Source organism: Hibiscus syriacus, unplaced genomic scaffold, assembly GCF_006381635.1.
Source record: "Hibiscus syriacus cultivar Baekdansim isolate YM2019G1 unplaced genomic scaffold, ASM638163v2 tig00110988_pilon, whole genome shotgun sequence".
NCBI classification, from domain to species: domain Eukaryota; kingdom Viridiplantae; phylum Streptophyta; class Magnoliopsida; order Malvales; family Malvaceae; genus Hibiscus; species Hibiscus syriacus.
In genome coordinates, this window is record NW_024062942.1 from 2,158,985 (window position 1) to 2,180,249 (window position 21,265).

A 21,265-nucleotide genomic window follows, 5' to 3' on the forward strand; every position below is an offset into this window, starting at 1 on the left:
AGATATATTTTCCATGATTGTCAATGGTCTCAAATCATATGGAGAGATCATTCCAAACGAGAAGCTTGTAAGGAAGTTAATTTATTCTCTTCCTAAAGCTTGCCAATCAAAGAAGACGACAATCATCGAAGCTAAAAACCTAAAGTATTTAACTCTCGATAAACTCATCGGTTCTCTCATCACACATGAAATGATGATTCAAGATGAGATAGACCTCAAAAAGAATGATGAGACAAAGAAGGAGACGGAGAAAAAGAAGAACGTTGGAGTTGGTATCAAATCTACAAAAGATGAGAGTGATTCAGATGAAGATGACGAAGAAATGACATTATTTCCAAACGGTTCAGAAAACTGATGAAGCCCAAACGAGGAAGAAAAGTCAAACGAAATGAAGGCTTCAATAATGAACCAAAGGAGAAAGACCCTATTATTTGCTACGAATGCAAAAAGTCAGGGCATGTCAAATACAATTGCCCACAATTGAAGAAAAAGTGTAACACCCCCAACCCGTATCCGACCCGGCTACGAGTCCAAGATGTCACATTGACTTTTCAAAACCTTTACTTGAACAAAATAGTGAATAATTTTAAAATTTTTACTAAATACAATTGACTAATTTACATAAATTAGTATCATATGATTTTACAAAACCAATTCGAGTATATCGAATTCAAAATTTATTTACATGCCAAATACATATATTTTCTGATCTGAACTTTGTAAAGGAGATACTGACATGTCTTGCTCCCCAATGCTCTCTATATTCTTCTCGAACCTACGCGTGAAACCATCACACGCTAAGTCGATGACTTAGTGAGGCAAATAAAACATATAATAGAAATCATAAAACATTCCATATAACAAACCACATGAACATTTAATACTAACTTATCATACAAATTCATACAAATTCATATAACAATTTCATACAAAATCACACACCTTTTTATATAACAAATACACTCATGTACACATATCATCATCTACTTTCTTAGCATTATCATATATATTATTATAACTATTTCTATCATTATCATCTAATTATTTATCACCTGATCTTGTACTTATCATTTATGTATATCATATCACACATATATCATTTCACCAAGAACACCCATAAATTAATTCCTGTAACCAAAGCACATACATTATATATATATTGTATTTCATGTTATCTCTTTGATTAGCCCTAGTACACTTGTGAGAACTATAGATATGTGAGTCTATATAGTTGTGCACTAATGCTGTCACCACATCTCGTATAAATGCACCGAAGTGCCGCGTAGAATGCACCGTGCCACGTAGACACCGAAGTGCCACGTAGAAATGCACCGTAGTGCCATATAATGTCCATAAGGACCACATAGAAATTCCTTAATCATCATATACATATACCAAGGACCAAGTATGTGTCTCAAAGACCTCATAAATATTCCAAAGAATATACATATGTCCCGAAGGACCATAGACCCTCGACTCTTGGCATGCTACCCCCTAGCTGACAAACGTAACATGGCATTATCATTTTTCATTCAAATAACATTCACATACATTTTCACTTCACATATCACATTTTTCACATATAGTCATGTCTTATCTCATAACATATGTTTTTCGCTATCATTCATATCATTTCTCCATCACATAATTTAACAACATACATATGTAATATTATAGAATACCTAAGTCATATAACTGATTTCATAACATCTAGTCACATAGATCACTTTTGCATAGCTTCTATATCCATATATTATATGCATGTATACCCAGAAATCAAATGGCATATACCAAATCATATAAATATATATATAGTTTATGCAATCACTTTACTTATACTCACATGGGTCCATATCATAGAGCTTAGTTCCCTTGTACATGTTATCACACCGACATATAATCTTATATCAATCCTATAGGTAAAAGCTATTTATCTTTATCTCATTTTCCCTTTGTATCAACTTACATGATTTATTATACTAACATGTACAATAACATATAACCCTTATCACTTATCTCACATTATTTAATTATGAATTATTCTATCCATTTAATTTAGTTCTATGTAGCTTCTATAACCTTCTCATAAGGTTTTATAGTTCTTCATTTTATAACTTCTATATCATAGTTTTCTTTTAAGCATATCACATTTTCCTATAGTGTTTATCCTATAGGTTTGTATCATCGTTATGCTCATGTCCCTTAATTTATATATATATCATTTTCATAAAGTCTTTTAATTTATTATGTTCTGATTTATATATTATTCTCTTAAATATTCTCATATTACTCTATAGTCTGGTCTTATTTAACTCATCACCCATCTCATGTAGTCATAAATATATTATATTGATTCTCATAATTAATCACCTATACCCTGTAACATGTATGGTCATCCATCATATAACTTATTTCACTTCTCATGCAATCATATAGATCATTCATATTAGATCCTATAACCGATCACACTACATGTATTCACACAAATCATTTAACACCTACTGTAATTTATATCATATATACTCAAATCAAACATATACTCAAATCAAACATATACATATGATCATAAATTCATACATTCTAATATAGGAAATAGACTCGTCGCAAGTCTTATTTCCATTAAACATCATAAACTAACTTGTATGCACTCACCTGGGCCTCGTTTGCTTCGAATCAATCCTAATCCTTAGTTTGTTCCAGAACAAGCTTTCATTCTATATCTACATAATAGTACATTTATACTTATCAGCATACTAATTGATATATTCGAAACTATCACTCCTTAGGCTAAGAGAAAAGCCAATTTCATCTTTTAATGAAGGTATGCATCGATGCACTGCACAGTGTATCGATGCATTCCCTAACGATGCATCGATGCATTACTTGTGCATCAGTGCATAAAATACATTCGATGTTTGTTTATTTGAGAGTGCATCGATGCACATTGAATTTGCATCGATGCACACAACCCAGAAATTCCATTTTAAGCACGAAATTATTCAACTCTTCATTCAATTCTTCTATTTTAAGCCCCTATCATGTCCTTAAACTCAACTACCATTACTTAAACCAACTTATATCCATATAAACCATATTTATCTTCCATATCTCATCATGATTCTTAAAATTAAGAATCTTACTAAATTTTCAACTTTGTTATAAATCCTTTCTAACTTCATAAATCTCTTATTTTTTTATTGATAACAAGTCAAATTCCTTCTCAAAATTAACTTATTAACTCTTTTCCAACATTTCCTTTAAAAACTCATTTTCTTTAATCTTTCATAACTTCTTCATCTTTTGATTTTAGGACAACTCAAGATTTCCATAAGCTTAAATATTACCTAAGGATCAAAACCCACTCTTAAAATTAACAAATAATCAGCTACAAGGAATCTTACCTTTGCCTTGGAGCTTCACAGGAGGAAGAAGAAGATGGAGAAGAAAAAAAGAGAGGAGATTTCTGGAAAAATCTCTCATCCTTATCCATATATATATATCATTATTTTATTCATCTCTTGGTCAAATGACCCTTTTGCCTTTTAATACCTTTATAATTACTAGCATCTTCAAGGTAATATTTTCAAATAAATCACTAAACTTTTCAACTATTCCACTTTAATCACTAAATTCTGAAATATTATAATTTGGTCACTAACCCGGTATTAAGGATGTTAAAAAAAGGGTCAATCGAAAAAAAACAAAGGCTCACATTGCTACATGGAGCGATGATGAACAATCCGATGAAGAGGAACAAGAAGTAGAAAAGTTGTGCTTGATGGCCACCGGGGAAAGCTCTCAGGTAACCTTTAACTCATCCGATTTTGATGATTATTCTTTTGATGAGTTAGTAGAGGAATATACTGGGTTGGCTTCGGATTATGAGAAATTATTTTCAAAATATAATAAAGATATTTCAAAATTGAAAAACGAAAATAATCTCTTATCCAAGACCAACAATGATCTTGAAAGTAAAATTAAAGAATTATAAATCAAAATCGAAGATTTTGAAAAGAAAATTTCTTATTTGCATGATTTTCTTTCAAAGGTCAACGATGATCATCAAAAAAGAAATTGATGATCTTAAAGATTCTTTTGATAAAGTTGGATCAAAACGTTTTGAAAAGGAGAAAATTCAAAATCCAACTATATTAGAAAGAACTTTAAAAACTACAATCATAGAGGTCCTCAAAGAACCTTAAATGGAAAAATCGTTAGAAATATATGGGTTCCTAAAGGACTCATTACTACTAAAGATAAGGATATCCTACACAAATGGATACAAACTAGGATTTTAGAAACTAATGAATATGGACCCAAAAGAATTTGGGTACCAAAAATAAAAAATTAATCTATGTTTGTAGGAAAATGAGCATTGCTACAAGGCATAAAATACAAGCTCAAATTCGTGGTTCCTTGATAGTGGATGCTCGAGACACATGACCGGAGACAAAAGCCGGTTTATAGAGCTTAACACCAAAAATGGAAGAGTGGTAACCTTTGGTGACAACTCAAAAGGTTACATTGAAGGTATATTTATTGTAGGTAATACCTCTTTTATACAAATAGAAAAAGTTTTATATGTGAATGGGTTAAAGCATAATCTATTGAGTATTAGTCAATTATGCGATAAATGATACAATGTTTTATTTGAAGCAAATGGTTGTAAAGTAATCAACATTGCATCTAATCGGATTATGCTTATTGGTCATATAATAGGAAACATTTACATGGTGCATCTAGATTCAATAAATATGACTAATTTGTGCCTAGTTGCTAAGGATGAACATGATAGTTGGTTATGACATAAGAGACTAGGACACACTAGCATGGGTGTTTTACACAGACTTATTCAAGGAGATTTAGTAAAAGGATTGCCAAAGCTAAAATTTGATAATGATAAAATATGTGATGCATGTGTTAAGGAAAACACAAAAGAGCATCCTTTAAATCTATTAATGATGTATCAACTAGTAGAGTATTATAATTGATCCACATGGATCTTTTTGGGCCAATTAGGACTACTAGCTTGGGTGGAAAACAATATTGCTTTGTATTAGTAGACTATTCTAGATACTTGGTTCTATTTTTAAGTACTAAAGATGAGCATTAGAAAAATTCATCACGTTTTCAAAGTAATCCAAACGAAAATTACTCCATAACTGTGTTAGGAGTGAACATGGTGAATTTGAAAATCTATTTATTGATTTTTGTAAATATAATGATATAGCCATAATTTTCAGCCTAGAACCCCTCAACAAAATGGAGTTGTTGAGAGGAAAAATCGAACTTTAGAAGAAATGGTTAGAACCATGCTTTGTGAAAACAATTTGCCAAAATATTTTTGGACGGAAGCCACAAATACTACTTGTTATGTTATAAATCATGTTATGATTAGGCCTATTTAGAAGAAAACTCTATATGAACTTTTCAAAAAATAAAAAGCCTAACATTAGCTATTTTCATCCATTTGGATGTAAATGTTTTGTTTTAAACAACATTAAAGACAATCTTGGCAAATTTGATGCTAAAAGTGATGAAGGAAATTTCTAGGTCATTACTTAAATTCTAAAGCTTATCGAGTATTTAATAAAAAAACTTTAGTGGTAGAAGAGTCTATACATGTTGTTTTCGATGATAATCCCCTTCCGAGGAAGGATTCTTATGTTGATGATTGCGTAGGTATTGTAAACACACATGACGTTAGACATGATGTTGGACAACCATCATCAAAGGAATAAGTAAAAGATGAGGAAACTCACGATGCTCTCGAGAATCCAACCATTGAAGAAAGGGAAGTCACTTACCCAAGAGAATACAACCATGTCAGGGATGGTGAAATTATAGGTGATCCATCTAAAGGGGTAACAACTCAATTTTCTCTTAGAAATATATGTAATTATGTTGCGTTTATCTCATGCATAGAGCCTAAGGATATCCAAGAAGCATTAAAAGATGAAAATTGGATAATGGTTATGCAAGAAGAGTTAAATCAATTTGAGAGAAGTAAATTACGGACATTAGTTGAAAGGCCTAGTAATAAATCTATTGTAGGTACTAAATGGGTATTTAGGAATAAGCTCGATGAAAGTGGTAATACAGTGAGAAACAAGGTTAGACTTGTTTCTCAAGGCTATACTCAAGAAGAAGGCATAGACTATAATGAAACATACGCTCCCGTAGCTAGGATGGAAGCAATAAGAATGTTATTAGCATTTGCATGTTTCAATAAATTTAAATTATATCAAATGGATGTTAAAATTGCATTTATAAATGGTTTTAAAAAAGAAGAAGTGTACGTGGAACAACCTCCTGGTTTTGAAGATTCAAAATTTCCAGATCATGTTTTTAAATTGACAAAGGCGCTTTATGGTTTAAAACAAGCTCCTAGAGCTTGGTATGAAAGATTGTCAAACTTTTTAATTGAAAAAGGTTTTTCAAAAGGGAATGTTGACACTATATTGTTTTTAAAGCGAAAAGGTAAAGATTTATTAGTAGTTCAAATTTATGTTGATGATATAATATTTGGTTCTACTAATGATGCTATTTGCCAATAATTTTCTAAGTTAATGCAGAGTGAGCATGATGGGGGAGCTCTCATTTTTCTTGGGACTCCAAATCAAGCAAAGAAAATATGACATCTTCATCAATTAAGCAAAATGTGTCAAAGATATGCTCAAAATTTTTGGATTGGAAGATAGAAAACCCTAAGCCACTCCAATGAGCTTATCTACAAAGCTTGACAAAGATGAAGGAGGTAAATGTATAAATGTTAAATTATATAGGTCTTTGATTGTCTCTTTGCTTTATCTAACAGTAAGTAGACCAGACGTTATGTTTAGTGTTTGCTTATGTGCTAGATTTCAACTATGTCCTAAAGAATCACATCTAAAATCCATTAAGAGGGTCTTTAGATACCTTACACTACTAGTTTAGGAATTTGGTATCCTAGAGACTCTAACTTTAGCTTGCATGCCTTCTCTGATGTGGATTATGAAGGATGCAAAATAGATAGGAAAAGCACCTCTGATACTTGTCAATTCCTAGGAAATATGTTGATTTCATGGTTTTCAAAGAAACAAAATTGTGTTGTATTATTTACCACTAAAGTGGAATACATTTCAACGGGTAGTTGTTGCGCACAAGTTTTATGGATGAAACAACAACTTTTAGATTATGGAATTAAAGTTAGTACCATTCCTATCAAGTGTGACAATACTAATGCTAGTTGTCTCACTAAAAATCCCATCTAACACTCTAGAACTAAGCACATTGAAATTAGACATCATTTCATTAGAGATCATGTCACAAAAGGAGATATAGTTCTAGAATATGTTGATACTTTGCATCAATTAGCGGATATTTTTACAAAACCTTTAGATAAAGAAAGATTTTGGACACTTAGGAGAGAATTAGGTTTAACCAACCTACCTTGACTTAGTATTTAAAATAATTTTAGCACTTTTAATTAGTTTTGAAAAATGCTTATAAAAAATATTTTTGATTGCATTCTTTGCTAATAGTCAGGGGGAGTTTATGATCTTTGATGAAAATTAATAATATGTTCAAATAATTTTTAAGGTTAGATTTGATTGATTGAACATTGTTAATTTTCAATATATGGATTGCCAATACCACTAGAGCTCAGTAATTTAGCATTTGAGTGTTTAAATACAAATTTTAATATTTTTGTGCACAGTGCATAGATACATATGTATCGATGCATCCTCGCTATGTATCGATACACTATGATAGTGTACTGATGCATTCCTTGAATATTATCGATACACTCGAGAGTGTACCGATACACTCGTCGAGTTTTGGATATTAAATCCCTAAAATTATTCACTCTCTCAAAACCCCTAAACTAAAACACTCTCCCGCCGTATTACTCCTCTCAACCACTACTCTCAATTATTGCTCCAATCAACAAAATCTAGTCGGAATTAATTCGTTCTTCAATTCCCAATCTTGCAACATTCATTAAATTCGTGCAAACAACATCACATTCTCACTCAATCCGAATTTTCAAGGTAATATTTCAAAAAACACTATTTTATTAATTTTTGAACTTAGGACTTGTTTTAATTAGTTCTAGGTTGAATTAGATATTGGGCATTACTCATATTATGTTTCTAAACTAGATTCTACAATTAATTTCATCAAAAACATATAATTTTGACAAAAAAAATTAATTTTGAAATAAAAAAATGTTTTGATTTTAAAATTTAATGTTTTTGATTTAATTATGTTGTTTTGAAAACTACATATTAATTTTCAAACATTGTTTTCAAAAATAGTTTTTCAAATTTGCCCATTAGGATTATTTTAGAGAACCTTGAATATTGAGGACTCATATTGAGTTTTGGGATTGATTGTATTGCATACATCTGTTTTTAAATTGCAGGTAACCATATCCATTCCGATTCTAATCATGTCTAAACGCCCTAGGTCGTCATCTAGTCGTTCAAATCAAAACCGACCTTCTATTCCTTGTATCAATCCAAATCCAAACCCAAACGCTCCCGATATGACTATTGTAAATTCCTGTTTTAATGAGCTTGGTCATAGAAAAGATCTCTACCATAGGTACCATAATTTATTTGAGTCATATAAAATACGGGAAGAGCGTATTCCCTCTATGCAAGCAATGGTTGATATGAACTTTGAATATATTCCTACTCTCCGTTCTTGAAAATTTGATAAACCTTTTCACCTCAAACCTATCGTTTATCACCAACTAGTCCGTATTTTCTATTCCAATGCGGTTTGTGTCCAAAACGAGTCTCGTACCGAAACCATAGGAATTCGATCTTATATTCTAGGTCAATTCGTTTATATTGACTCTGACACAATCGCTAATACCTTTGGACTATATAACGTAGGTTTAGATAACGAAAAAGAGATTGTGGCAACACCTTATAAAGCTAAGGCTAGTGCAAGTACCTTAAGAACTCATCACGAGCGTTTTTTTCACTTGACCATCTCTTAGTGGTTTAGACCATCGGAGGTAGGTACTCATCCCTTAGAGTTTTAGATTTATAGTGGATACATTGTATCCAACATAAAAAGAAAATAAATTTGACACAAATCATTTTTGGTGAGCTAGTTAAAACCGTGAACAATGTCCCATCCAAATATGTCGAAACCTTAGTTTACGATTGTCTTCTTAGCAACTTGTTTATCAAATCCAACATTCGGGTCTTGCTTGATGTACCCATCCCTCTCAAGAACCAAATAAATTTCACAACCTTGAAGAAATCGCGATGGTTCGGGGACAAGGATCAATGGGTTCGATCCACCGAAAAAACACGGGAGCTAGCTCTTCACGAGCTCCTCCGACACCAGTAGCTGACGATGATCCATAGCTTCAAGAGCTTATGCGAGATATTGACGATCATGTACTCGATGACGAGCTGGTCCAGTAAGAGGATCAAATGCCTCCATACTTTCGGTCGTTTTTGGAGTCATTTAATCTGAGGTTTGCATCCATAGAGTCTCATTTAACCGTTATGAGGGCTCAACAATTGGAAATTCAACGAGAGATGCGCACAAACAATGAAGTTATGAACGAACGATTAAATGCGATTACGCTCAAGATGCGAGCACATTATCCTCCTCCTCCCGATCCACCTATGGATGATTAGACCTTGCCTTGCTTAGTTTTCTTGGATTGAACTTAGAACTTAATTGTTAAAACATTTTGGATGTTTTTGGATTGATTTGTTTTGGAGGGTATGGATGTTTAAACTTGAATGCTTATTTATATATTTGGTTTTGATTGTTTAAGTTTGGTTTGAATATTTAATTTGAGCTTCATGTTTATATTGGTTTAATAATTTTGCATCATTTACATTTTAGACAAATTATGACCAATTTTACCATTACACATTATTTATGAATATTGTTTATGAACTAATGATTAATCTTTCTCTTGGTTGTAATCTTAGCAGCTTAAACTTAATCTAAATATTAATTAGCTAAATTTCTTACAATGTCTTGTTTAAAAACATTTTATAGAGCCTTTTTGATTTAACAAAAAGGGGGAGAATAAAGTAAGGGGGAGTAATTTTACCAAATTGATTTCAAATGATTTTTTAAAGAAAATCTTAAAATTACTTAAATGTTTTGTTATATCCAAAAGGGGGAAATTGTTGAAAACATTTTAATATTTCGATATAACAAATTAAGTGTTATTGAATTTTAAGATTTTATAATCATTTTTAAAGTATATTCGATTAAATTATTCGAATATCAAAATATTACTCCAAGTTTTTCAAAGGTCAATTTCAATCCTTAATAAAGTGTAAAATTATGTTTTAAAGTTAAAATATTTTTGAAACAATTTTTACAAAGTATTTCGAACCATAATCGAGCCAAAAATTATTTTTACAAAGGGATGTACCGATACACTCTTGGATGTATCGATGCACACCCAACATCGAATGTATTTTGTGTACCGATGCACAGACAATGCATCGATACATTCATGGCTCTTAAAAACATCAAATGCAATTGGTGTATCGATGCACCTGGAGTGTAGCGATACACTCCGTCATATAACGGTTACAATATTTGAATTTTACACACAGTGTACTGATACACCCTTGAGAGTGTACCGATGCACCTACGCTCCCAACAAATTTTTTAAATGATAATTACACCATAACGACTCTATTGACTTCACCAATGATTCCCAACGTTCAGAATCAATTCAAGGTGTATTTAAACAAGCTTAGGAGTCATTGATCAACAACAATTAAGAAGAGAAGCTAAAGAATCAAAGAAAAAGCATCAAACCTCAAGTTTGAGTATTTTCAAGCCTATTTTTATTCAATATTCATTTTTCTTTCAAGAACACCACTGGTGCTCAATTGTATTCAATTTTTAGTGTTCTTTCGTTGTTCTAGAATTATGCAAACGTCTTGTCTTGTGATGTTTTTATGTAAGTTTGCAAAATTTATGTATTTCTCTTTGAGAGAGAGTGTTCTCAATAATTTAGGGTATAATTCTTGAAGTTGTAAGGTTACTCTTTGTCCTCAAAAGAAAGAACAAATTAGTGAATTTGTTGGAAAAATCCTTAGTGTGGATAGCTAAGGTAGTGGACGTAGACTTTAGTTGAGAAAGTCGAATCACTCTAAATCGATGTGCAAATATTTTCTACTTTCTGCAAAAGCTTCCACAAAATTTTAAATTGCCAATTCACCCCCTCTTGGTTATTTCGTCGATCGATTAACTCAACAATATATATAAAGATTAAATCTTTTTTAAAAAAATAACAAAAAACAAATGTATACCGCATATCGACCGACGATGTTGATCCTCATCCATATATCTTTTGCAGTGGCACCCGACAACTTCGTCTCATTTATTTTATGGTGCCATCTAAAATATTTAAAAATAGAAAAAAATAAAAAAATAAAAAAATTAATTCGAATTTAAAAATAAAGTTAAAAAAAAATTATCTTCCAGCAAGAGGAAACTCGACCGAGATTGTTGTAATAGGGTAAAAAAACGGGAACTGGTACCAAGCCCACAATTGTAGCAATATTAGATTGTCTACTACATCAATTTTTCGACTCCGCTCGACAATTGCATCCTTAAAGCCCCCAGTACAGAAAGACTAAAATCGCCAAGCTCCAACTTATATTGCGATACTTAGCAAAATCATTTAATATTCGAAGATACTTAGTGCGCGTCAAATTACTGTATTTATCCAATAATAATATCCCTCTGGTCAGTTGGAGAAAATATGTTTGGAATACAAAAATAACCTCATCCTCAGTAGAGTCTTTGGTCACTTGGAATTTGGACTCCAACCACATCATCCATACCCGATAGCCATCGATGAACTAGGATGGTGACACCTTTCCCAAAACTTCGTAGACCAACGTCTTGGTCTCGTAATTGTCCGCCTCCCCATAGGGGCTCCATTCACAAGAACACCGAGTTGGTAAATGATGTCTTCCAAAGTAATCGTCGCTTCACCACTCGAGAAATGGAAAGTGTGCATCTCGAGTCGCCAACGTTCAATCAGAGCCTGAATTAACATTGGGTACACCTTGAAGCCACATACAAATATGGATGAGGAAAAACTCGATTGCTGAAGATATATCAACATCCGCGGATGCTGATCTCTCGTAGTCATCTCGCGCTGACGAATATCCCATTCTTCTTCTGGCCAAAGTTCAATCGATAAAATATGGACGTTGTCAAGTCACAACATTTATGCTTAGGAAGTCATTTTTCAGGATTTTCATAGAAAGTCATATTTTTATAATTTTTTTGAATTTAGGGTTTGATTAAAAATAAAAACCTCAAACCCTATTTATAGCCCCAAATCCAACGGCTATAATACAAATATACGGAAGAACTCGTCACCTCGAGGTGACGAATTCCAAGTGACCGTTGCACAACTACCTGTTGACCAACAGCTAGTTTTTGAATTCGAAGGAACTCGTCACCTCGACGTGACGATTACCCTTTTTTTAATTTCTAATTTCAAAAATTTTCTCAATAATAAAAAATAATTTTTATTGGACTCACGTCGAGGTGACAAGTCCGCTTAAAAACAATAAATTTATGACCTATGTGGGATCCACTCATTCGAGTCCATTACAAAATAATATTTCAAGAAACTCGTCACCTCAAGGTGACGAGTTCGCTCAACACTATAACAAATGTCGTAGATCCCTAATTAAAATCTAAAGATGGGTAAAACCCTAAATTTTAAACCTAAATGCCCTATTGGGCCAAAAAGCCGACCAACTTGGCCATTGTATCTTTTGAACTTTTAACAATGTGAAACATCTCCCAGATATTTCATCAAGGACTTTCAACCATTTAACAATAAATACTTAAGTATCCCTACAAACGTTATATTCAAACCTAAAACCTCTAAGAATAATAACATCTCTTAACCATCAAAGTCACTTAGTTATACGTTTATACATTTGTGGGTGATATGTACGCATTTATGTATGGTTGTATGTATATATATTTTTGTTTCATTCTTTTACCATGTATGTATGTGTATGTATGCATGCGTGTATATTTGCATGAAACTTTACAGAAATGCATGTCCATCGGTAGTTCAATCAAGCATTTATTGGAAAGCATTATGGACCCTTTTACTTAAGTATTCACAGTATGGAATGTTGAATACTTAAAGAATTCAAGGTTCATGATATTACTTATCATTAGAACGCTCACTTTATGTTGGTAACCTTTCTTAGGGCGTTGATGATTTAACTCTCGAGATGATTAGTGAGCAAGGCTATGGTCATGGAAACAAAAGTCGTCTGCAACGGGTCGCAGAGTGGTCGATCTAAGGGCTTCGGCTCTAAATATTTATAGCTGTGTAGAATCAATTCCATGCCCTCTTGATTTTCATGTCTGGAAATCAAACTTTGGCCGGACTCTAAAATCTAAATATAGTCAGAATTCATGTGACTACCGTATTAGACAACACCCCTAGAAGAAAAACTCGACATATTTGAACCATTATGCAAATAGGATTACGCAACCTACATTGGAAGGATCAACGGACTAATACTGGAGACCCTAGACATGAGAAGACAATTTTTCAGAAGCTGGTTTAGCATGATTAATGACATGAAAATACAACCTCCAAAGCTAACTTAATCCTGATCACATACTTCAAAAACACACAGAGAGAAAGATCTCAAACATCCACGGAATATATCATGCTAACAACACAAAGATGTGAATATGATAAATGATTCCAAAGAAACAACCATTTATGTCTCATCTAAATGACTATAAATCCATTGTGGAATTTGTAGACTCATATAAGAGTATCCTTCCACAATCAATACCACAAATTCTCTTCCAAAGTGAGACAAAACAAGTGAGTAACCTAAACGTGCAAATCCAAGGTTCATTGCTACATTAGGTCATCAAGCGAAGGATGAAAACTAACCCTTCACAATAACTAACATTTTGTTGATATTACTTCAAAATTTTCATCCCTAAGGTTTTGATTCGATCACCTTCTTGGCAAAGGATGGTAAACAAAAAGCAGCCGAATGAATCTGCAATCCGGAACAAGCAAAAGGATAAGGGTGACTACCAAATTATTTTCACGCATTTATAAAGAATTTAGAGTGGAGTAAAGTTGCACCTCGGAGTTGTAAAACTTTAGAGGTCGTTTTGATTTGCAGCAGATATCATCTATGTCTATAGGAGTCAATGGATGCTTGAAGTCAACAGGAGGTCCCTCAGTTGAGCAAAGCATGAAACCAATCACCCCACTGTAACAACAAAATAAAGAGTTCAATGATAAGCAGCTTTAGGCAACATGTATAACAGTAAACGAAAGTTATGCAAACACAACGATGTTATCACATGATGATCCAGTAGCATATAAGATGAACCCCATTTAAAGGGGAAAGTCCTCCGTTGACTTTGATAGGGTACTAACAACATAAATCAACACAGACAATATTAGGATGGAATGAAAAAAAAAAAGAGCGAATCATCAAAAGACGAAGGAAATGTCATTGGTACCTTGGGTATGTAGGAACAGTAGTCCATGCATAGTTAACTGAGCCTTTGAAGATTTGGCGACAGTTTGTTACAATATCCTCGATTATGTGCATATGAAGCCAAATACTTTCTGCCTGAGTACAGACTACACCACCTGGACGAAGTGCACTTGCCACAGATGCAAAGAAGGGCTTCTCAAAGAGCTCTTGTGCAGGACCTGGGATGTCAAACAATGTTCCAATTCTCAAATATTAATGATTATAAACCATTCAGAACAAAAAAGAACAATACAAAATTTTCACCAAAAAACGTTACCTATAGGGTCAGAAGAGTCCACTATAATTGCATCATAAGTACCTTCTGGAACAGCTTTCAAAAATGCAACTCCTGAAATACAAAAGGACATTAATGATTGATATTATGTAATAGAGTATACAAAAGCCAAAGAACGAAGTTCACCATACCATCACCAATATGAAGTTTCACACGGGGGTCATCATACCCAACGGCTACATCAGGGAAAAATTGTTTAGAAACCTAGCACAAACAAAAATGCATATTGTTATTAGACAAGTTTCACCAATGTAAGGATGGAAGTTCCTCGCCAGTTGGTCTACTAAAATCAATTACAACTAATTGCGAATCATGAATGTTCGGAAGCCAAGGAAGAGATTACTAACATCAACGACCATTTTGTCAATTTCACAGATGTCAATCTGCTCAACAGAAGAATGACGAGCAACTTCCCTGAGAACTCCACCATCACCGCCGCCAATAACCAAAACCTGGTGAAAGAAACAACTCAGTGGGAATTAAAGAAGAGAACAGGTGCCTGTCAAACAATGTGACCTTAGTACAATACTGGAAAGCAAGGTCCCAAGAGAAGCCAAATTAAATGAAAACTCAGATTATATTTAAAGCATGTCCAACTTCTACCAAAAACTATTGAACAGAAATAAACCATTGCCCGAAAATAGTTCCTTCAGGCGACAGGAATCCCCTCAAGGAAAAAGTGAAGAAAAAAGAACATGTAAAACTCAGCAAATAGGAATTCAAACCAACATAGGATGCCATTTCCAATTAATCTCAGCAATATTATACAGCCCCTACATTATACTTATAGCAAGAAATTCCCTTCAAATGTTTACTGGGGCATGCAAATAGGATATAAGACAATTCATAATATTCAAACAGATAAATACCGACTTTGATACCTAAGGTTGTTAGTTCCGCACAACATTATGGTAATATACTAACTGAAATACCTTCTTAGGGTTTGGAATGGAGCAAAGCGGAAGGTGAGTGATCATTTCTTGATATGCACATTCATCTCTCTCTGTGAGCTGAATCACACCATCCAAAACAAGAACCTTGCCGTATGTGGATGACTGCAGAAAATACAGTGTTTATAACATAAAAATTTATAAAGAAGCAAAACAGGGAAAAAAAGAAAGCAAGAAATTCATATTTTCCCATGTCCAAGAAATACCTGAAAGATCATAACGTTCTGGTAATCAGATTTCCCTTGAAATAAGACCTTTTCAACCTTCAAGGAATGTGCCTCTCCTGCATATTTCGTACAAAAATAGACATTAAACATACTTTTCTCCTCAAAAACTAAATAAAAAGTCTATTATTATGCTACTTCCATCCTTGCATCTTTCTTAGTTTAAGGAAACTTACAAAGCCTAAGATATGGAACAGAATCAGGCCCCAGGAAAAACACATATAAACCCCATGCTCTCTAAAAAAACACACTATAATTTCCACAATAATTACTAGAGGAAGAACCCATAAACCCAAGATGAGCAGTAATGGATTAGCATCAACCTTGTTATTAAACAAATAAAACACATTTGCAATTAAGAGATACACATAAGTGACAACATGCGAGCAGTATGGAGTTCAAGCAGACAAATAAAATGGAAACGTTTATCTATTAAGGTGTAATTAATCCCAAAATAAGTTAAACTTCAAACTGTATGCAGTATGCACTCAGAGATGTCAATGAAGCAACATCTCCTAACATTCAATGAAAATGACAGCTAAATACATAGCTAATTTAAGCATCACAAAGTAAAAAATTATGATAAACAAGTTGAAAACAAACCAACCCATGAATTCAAAAACAGAGAATTAGCCTTAGAAAGACCGAATATCTTACACAATCAAAGAAGCACCACGAAAGAAATTTTATTACTCAAACACAGTTCAAAGCCAAAGCAAAAACACAGAACTCAACTGACCCATTATATAAAATAGGTAAATAACCAAACATATATACAAAGATGAAAACATACATCGAAACCCAGACAGGAAAATATACAAGAACAAAAATGAATGAATACAGAGGGAAGAAAAGAGGGAATTAAAGAGCAAGAAAACGAACCAGGCCACATTGGGCTGATCTCAGAGAACCATCCAGGGATAACAGAGGAAATCCCATTATTGGTATCGCCTTCCATTTCCATGGCAACAGAAGAGGCTCCATTTTCTTCTTCTTCTTCTTCTTCTCGGGGCCTCTTAACGGGTAAATCCGCGCAACTTACAGGGGCGCCGCACTCTTCTGCCATTGAAACACCTATTTAAAACCAAAAAATAATTACCAAAAATAATCTTTGGGTTGGCGGCTACTGACTACTGGAAGAGAAAACAAGGCCACGCCATCTTTATAATTTGGTCTTGCTTTATACTAGATGTAGGATGATAAAAAAATTCGAATCGACGGTCAAAATCGAAAATTGAATTAAATGGGTCGAATTTGGGGATGATAAACGGGGATGGGGACGGAGACGGAGAAAATCCGTTTATGTTAAACGGGGACGGGGATGGGGACAGGTTTAGTAATCCCCGCTCCGATTACTCGACCCGATTACCCGGCTCGATACTCAACCCGATAAATATTAAAAATAATTATTATATATATATATATAATATTAATAAATTTAATTTAAATTAAAAAAAATATGGGACTACTGTAGCAGTGGTGCAGGCAGGTCATGAGTGTTGCAGTTGGATCTGCAAGTCAACTCGAGAATATAGGAGTAAAACGTGGTTTTACACGTTGATGTACAGCAACAAAGTATAAACAGAAATAAAGTGTTTACTGTAAAAGTGGTGAAATAATAAAAAACAAATTATGGTGCTTATTACAGATGGTGTTTTATTAATTTATGGTAACTTTTGAGACATTATATTAAACATATATATGCTTGTCAGAATAGGATGAATGCTTTCAAAGTAATGGTGTATAAGTTGTATAAAAATTATTTTATACAAATTATCTCAAGTTTTAAAACACAATATTATACTCTAAATGTTAAAATTCTCAGTCTATACCGTACATAAACTCTAAACCAATGTAATTAAAGTTTCAAAACATTGCGTTTATGCTAAATGGGGATACCCGTTTTCCCGCGATTTTTCCCGCCTACGATTTTCCTCGATTACCCGATGAGGATCCCCGTTTAAATCTCCGAAATTTTTTAAACAGGAACAAATACCCATTTTTTAAACAAGGACAAAAATAGGAGATCAATACTCAACCCGAACCCACCCTATTGCCATCCCTAAATGCGAGATGCCCTGTTGGGGGACTGGGCTATTTTGGCCTTCGTCGAATAATATTAAATATAATAATTATTATAATATCGAAAATATATATTTTTTGGGGTAAAAACGAAAAATTTAATTTATGTCGTCATACGAGTACATAGAATCTGCTTGCAAACGACGCGTGTTTTGTTCGTGTGGTAGCTTCTGACTTTTGATTGCGTCTTCCTTTTTCTCTTTTCTTTACCCTAATTACCCATCTTTATTATTTTAAAAATATTTGTACTACAATTTTCCAACCTTTAAATTATTAAGGGTAAACTACATATTTAAGTATTCATATATTCTCGTGGATTTATTTTGATCACTTAATTAATTATTTTTAAAATTATACTTAACGTTATGTTTTAGTTATATTTTGATACTTTGGCGTTAAAAAATTAATGGTGATACTGACATATCATCATAATATAATACCACATTATCATTGAAAAATAAAAATTATCACATCTATAGTTCTGTTTATTTTAAAACAAGTAATCAAAACGAAATAAAACATAATTTTATGTATAATTTAAAGAAACAATTGAATGACTAAAATAAAATCATAAGTATATATAAGCTATCAAAAACGCGATTTACCTAAATACTAAATTATTAGAATATCATTTATGTAAAATTCTTCCTTTATGAATAGTATTATACGATCGGACTTATGATCGAACCAATTAAATTATCAATCTAATTAATTAAACGTTAATTCAGTAATTATCATTTTTTAATTTAATGGATAACAATTTATCTGTATATGAAATCCCAATGAAGAGATGCATTATCTCCGATCATGATTTTGTTAATTATGGCTTAATCATTGTTATGATATGTCCAAAGTCCCGATGTGAAAAAGCAAAAATAAATAATGACAGTAAGAAATATTAGTTCTACTTTAATAATGATAGCATTGGAGGGGAAATATTTTTTTTAGGATAAATTATTCTCTTGTGATTAAATTATTAAAGCTCTTTTAATGGGCTTTTTTTCGAAAAATTATCTTTTTAATTTAATATTTTCGATCAGGCACCGGTTAGACTATATTTTTTTATTTAACACCCTTTGCAGTAAGGCGCGCCCTCTGCAGCGCGTTATACGCTGATTTGGCGCCACGTGGGGTAAGGCGCGCCTTATGCTGACATGGATACACGTGTGTATGGCGTGGAGCAGGGGCCGCGCCTTACGCCACGTAAGATATAGCGCGGGACAGGGGCCGCGCTATTCAATTATCTCAATTATCAAACATGCATAATGCAAGGCGCGGTGCTAGGACCGCGCCTTGCATTATTTTCTTAAACTTCTCGGTTTTAAGGCATCCTCTCTCGGCTATAAATAGTTGTCTCCTGTAAACTCTCACCAACAATCCTTTGAATAAGTAAATAACATCCGACAATCATCTTATATTTGATTCAGAAGTTTGCTCGATCTTTCGTTATAAGGTAATTTTGTTATAATATTTATTTTATAGTTATATATGATTATTTGAAAAAATATTATACTAATTGTTTTCAATTAATTTATGTGTTTGTAGAATTAGAAAATGCATACGTCGAAATATTTTTGCCGTGCAGGTAATAATAATAAAATTATATTATTTAAATTATTTGCGTTTATGTGTAAAAAATTTATTCTGTTATATTTTTGGTCATATATTATTTATTTAATCAGGTTTGTTTCAGTTGTTTTTTTGCAGATATAATATTGTTTCACTTTTAAACTCTAAGAATGACGCGACTTTCAGCTATTGTTTATTATGATGGAGAAATTCAAGAAAATGAAATCGGCGTTGTATTCGTATCAAATGAGCGTGTTAAAATATCATTCAAGAGAAACATAACTCTTGACGAGCTGATAACGAAGATTTCGAGGAAGGTTCATGTTGGAAGTAGTAGAAGAATGTCGTCGTTGCAGTACATATTTCCAACATCATTGTTGCCATTAATTTATACAGCTTTCGAACTATCGAACAATGATGATGTTGAAATGATGGTCGATTCTCAAAGTAATTATTCAGACGGCGATATTGAGATGTATGCAAAGTTTGTTCAAGTGTGTGCTGTTCGGGGTCAACCATTAAGCTCACACTATGGGCTGGCTGAACAAGTTGATCAAGTTGACAGCCCGACTACAGTAATGTGTAATGATTTTTGTAACACCCCCAACCCGTATCCGACCCGGATACGAGTCCGAAGTGTCACATTGACTTTTTAAACCTTGACTCTTAAGAAAAATCCCGGGAAATTTAAAACTTTATTTAAAACAAAATACAGACTTTATCAGAGTGCTCGTACTTAATGACTTATTACATGCCAACACTTTATACATAACCAAAAACATACTTTGTCCAATATTTCTGATCTGATCTTTTGGTAAGGAAAACTGACCTGTCTTGCCCCGCATCACTCCTTACTCTTCTCGAAACCTACGTGTGAAACAATCACACGCTAAGTCGAAGACTTAGTGAGGCATAACAACTTATAATGCACTTTAAAACCTATATTGATACATGCATGTTCTATTCTATCATGTTACAGCAATTTCATGCATTTTTCATATCGTATAAAATCATATCAGATTAATTGCAGTAAATACATGCATACACATAATTCATCATTAACAGTTTATCATATAATCACATACTATTGCAATCAAACACTATACACACACAACATCATATCATTTCTATAGCATTTATCATACCACTAACTTATATTTGTTCATATCTCTGGATTAGCCCATGTATATATGTGAGAACTATCGATATGTGAGTCTATAGAGGTTGTGCACTATGCTGTCACCACAGCTCGTATAAATGCACCGAAGTGCCCCGTAGAATTGCACCGTAGTGCCATATAATGATGTCCATAAGGACCACGTAGAATTCCTTAAGAATCATATACATATACTATGGATCAAGTATGTGTCTTTCAAGACTTCACACAGGTTCCAAAGGATATACATATGTCCTAAAGAACTGAGTAGAATTGCACCGTAGTGCCATATAATAATGTCCATAAGGACCACATAGAATTCTGTAAGAATCATATACATATGCTAGGGATCAAGTATGTGTCTTTCCAGACTTCACACAGGTTCCAAAGAATATACATATGTCCCTAAGAACCGCGTAGACCCTCGACTCTTGGCATGCCAA

At 33.1% G+C, this 21,265-nt stretch overlaps 1 protein-coding gene across 1 annotated transcript; it reads right to left on the reverse strand.

Moving 5' to 3' along the window:
* Positions 1-13,680: 13,680 nt before the first annotated feature.
* LOC120148962 (spermidine synthase 1-like) lies at positions 13,681-17,089 on the reverse strand. Its single transcript, XM_039161916.1, has 9 exons — positions 16,898-17,089; positions 15,998-16,074; positions 15,774-15,896; positions 15,189-15,293; positions 14,973-15,045; positions 14,824-14,895; positions 14,530-14,725; positions 14,144-14,273; positions 13,681-14,054 (listed from the first exon to the last, which is right to left on the reverse strand). The coding sequence occupies exons 1-9, from the start codon at positions 17,079-17,081 to the stop codon at positions 13,992-13,994; spliced, it is 1,023 nt and encodes a 340-aa protein (XP_039017847.1). The 5' UTR covers positions 17,082-17,089; the 3' UTR covers positions 13,681-13,991.
* Between the last annotated feature and the right edge of the window lie 4,176 nt (positions 17,090-21,265).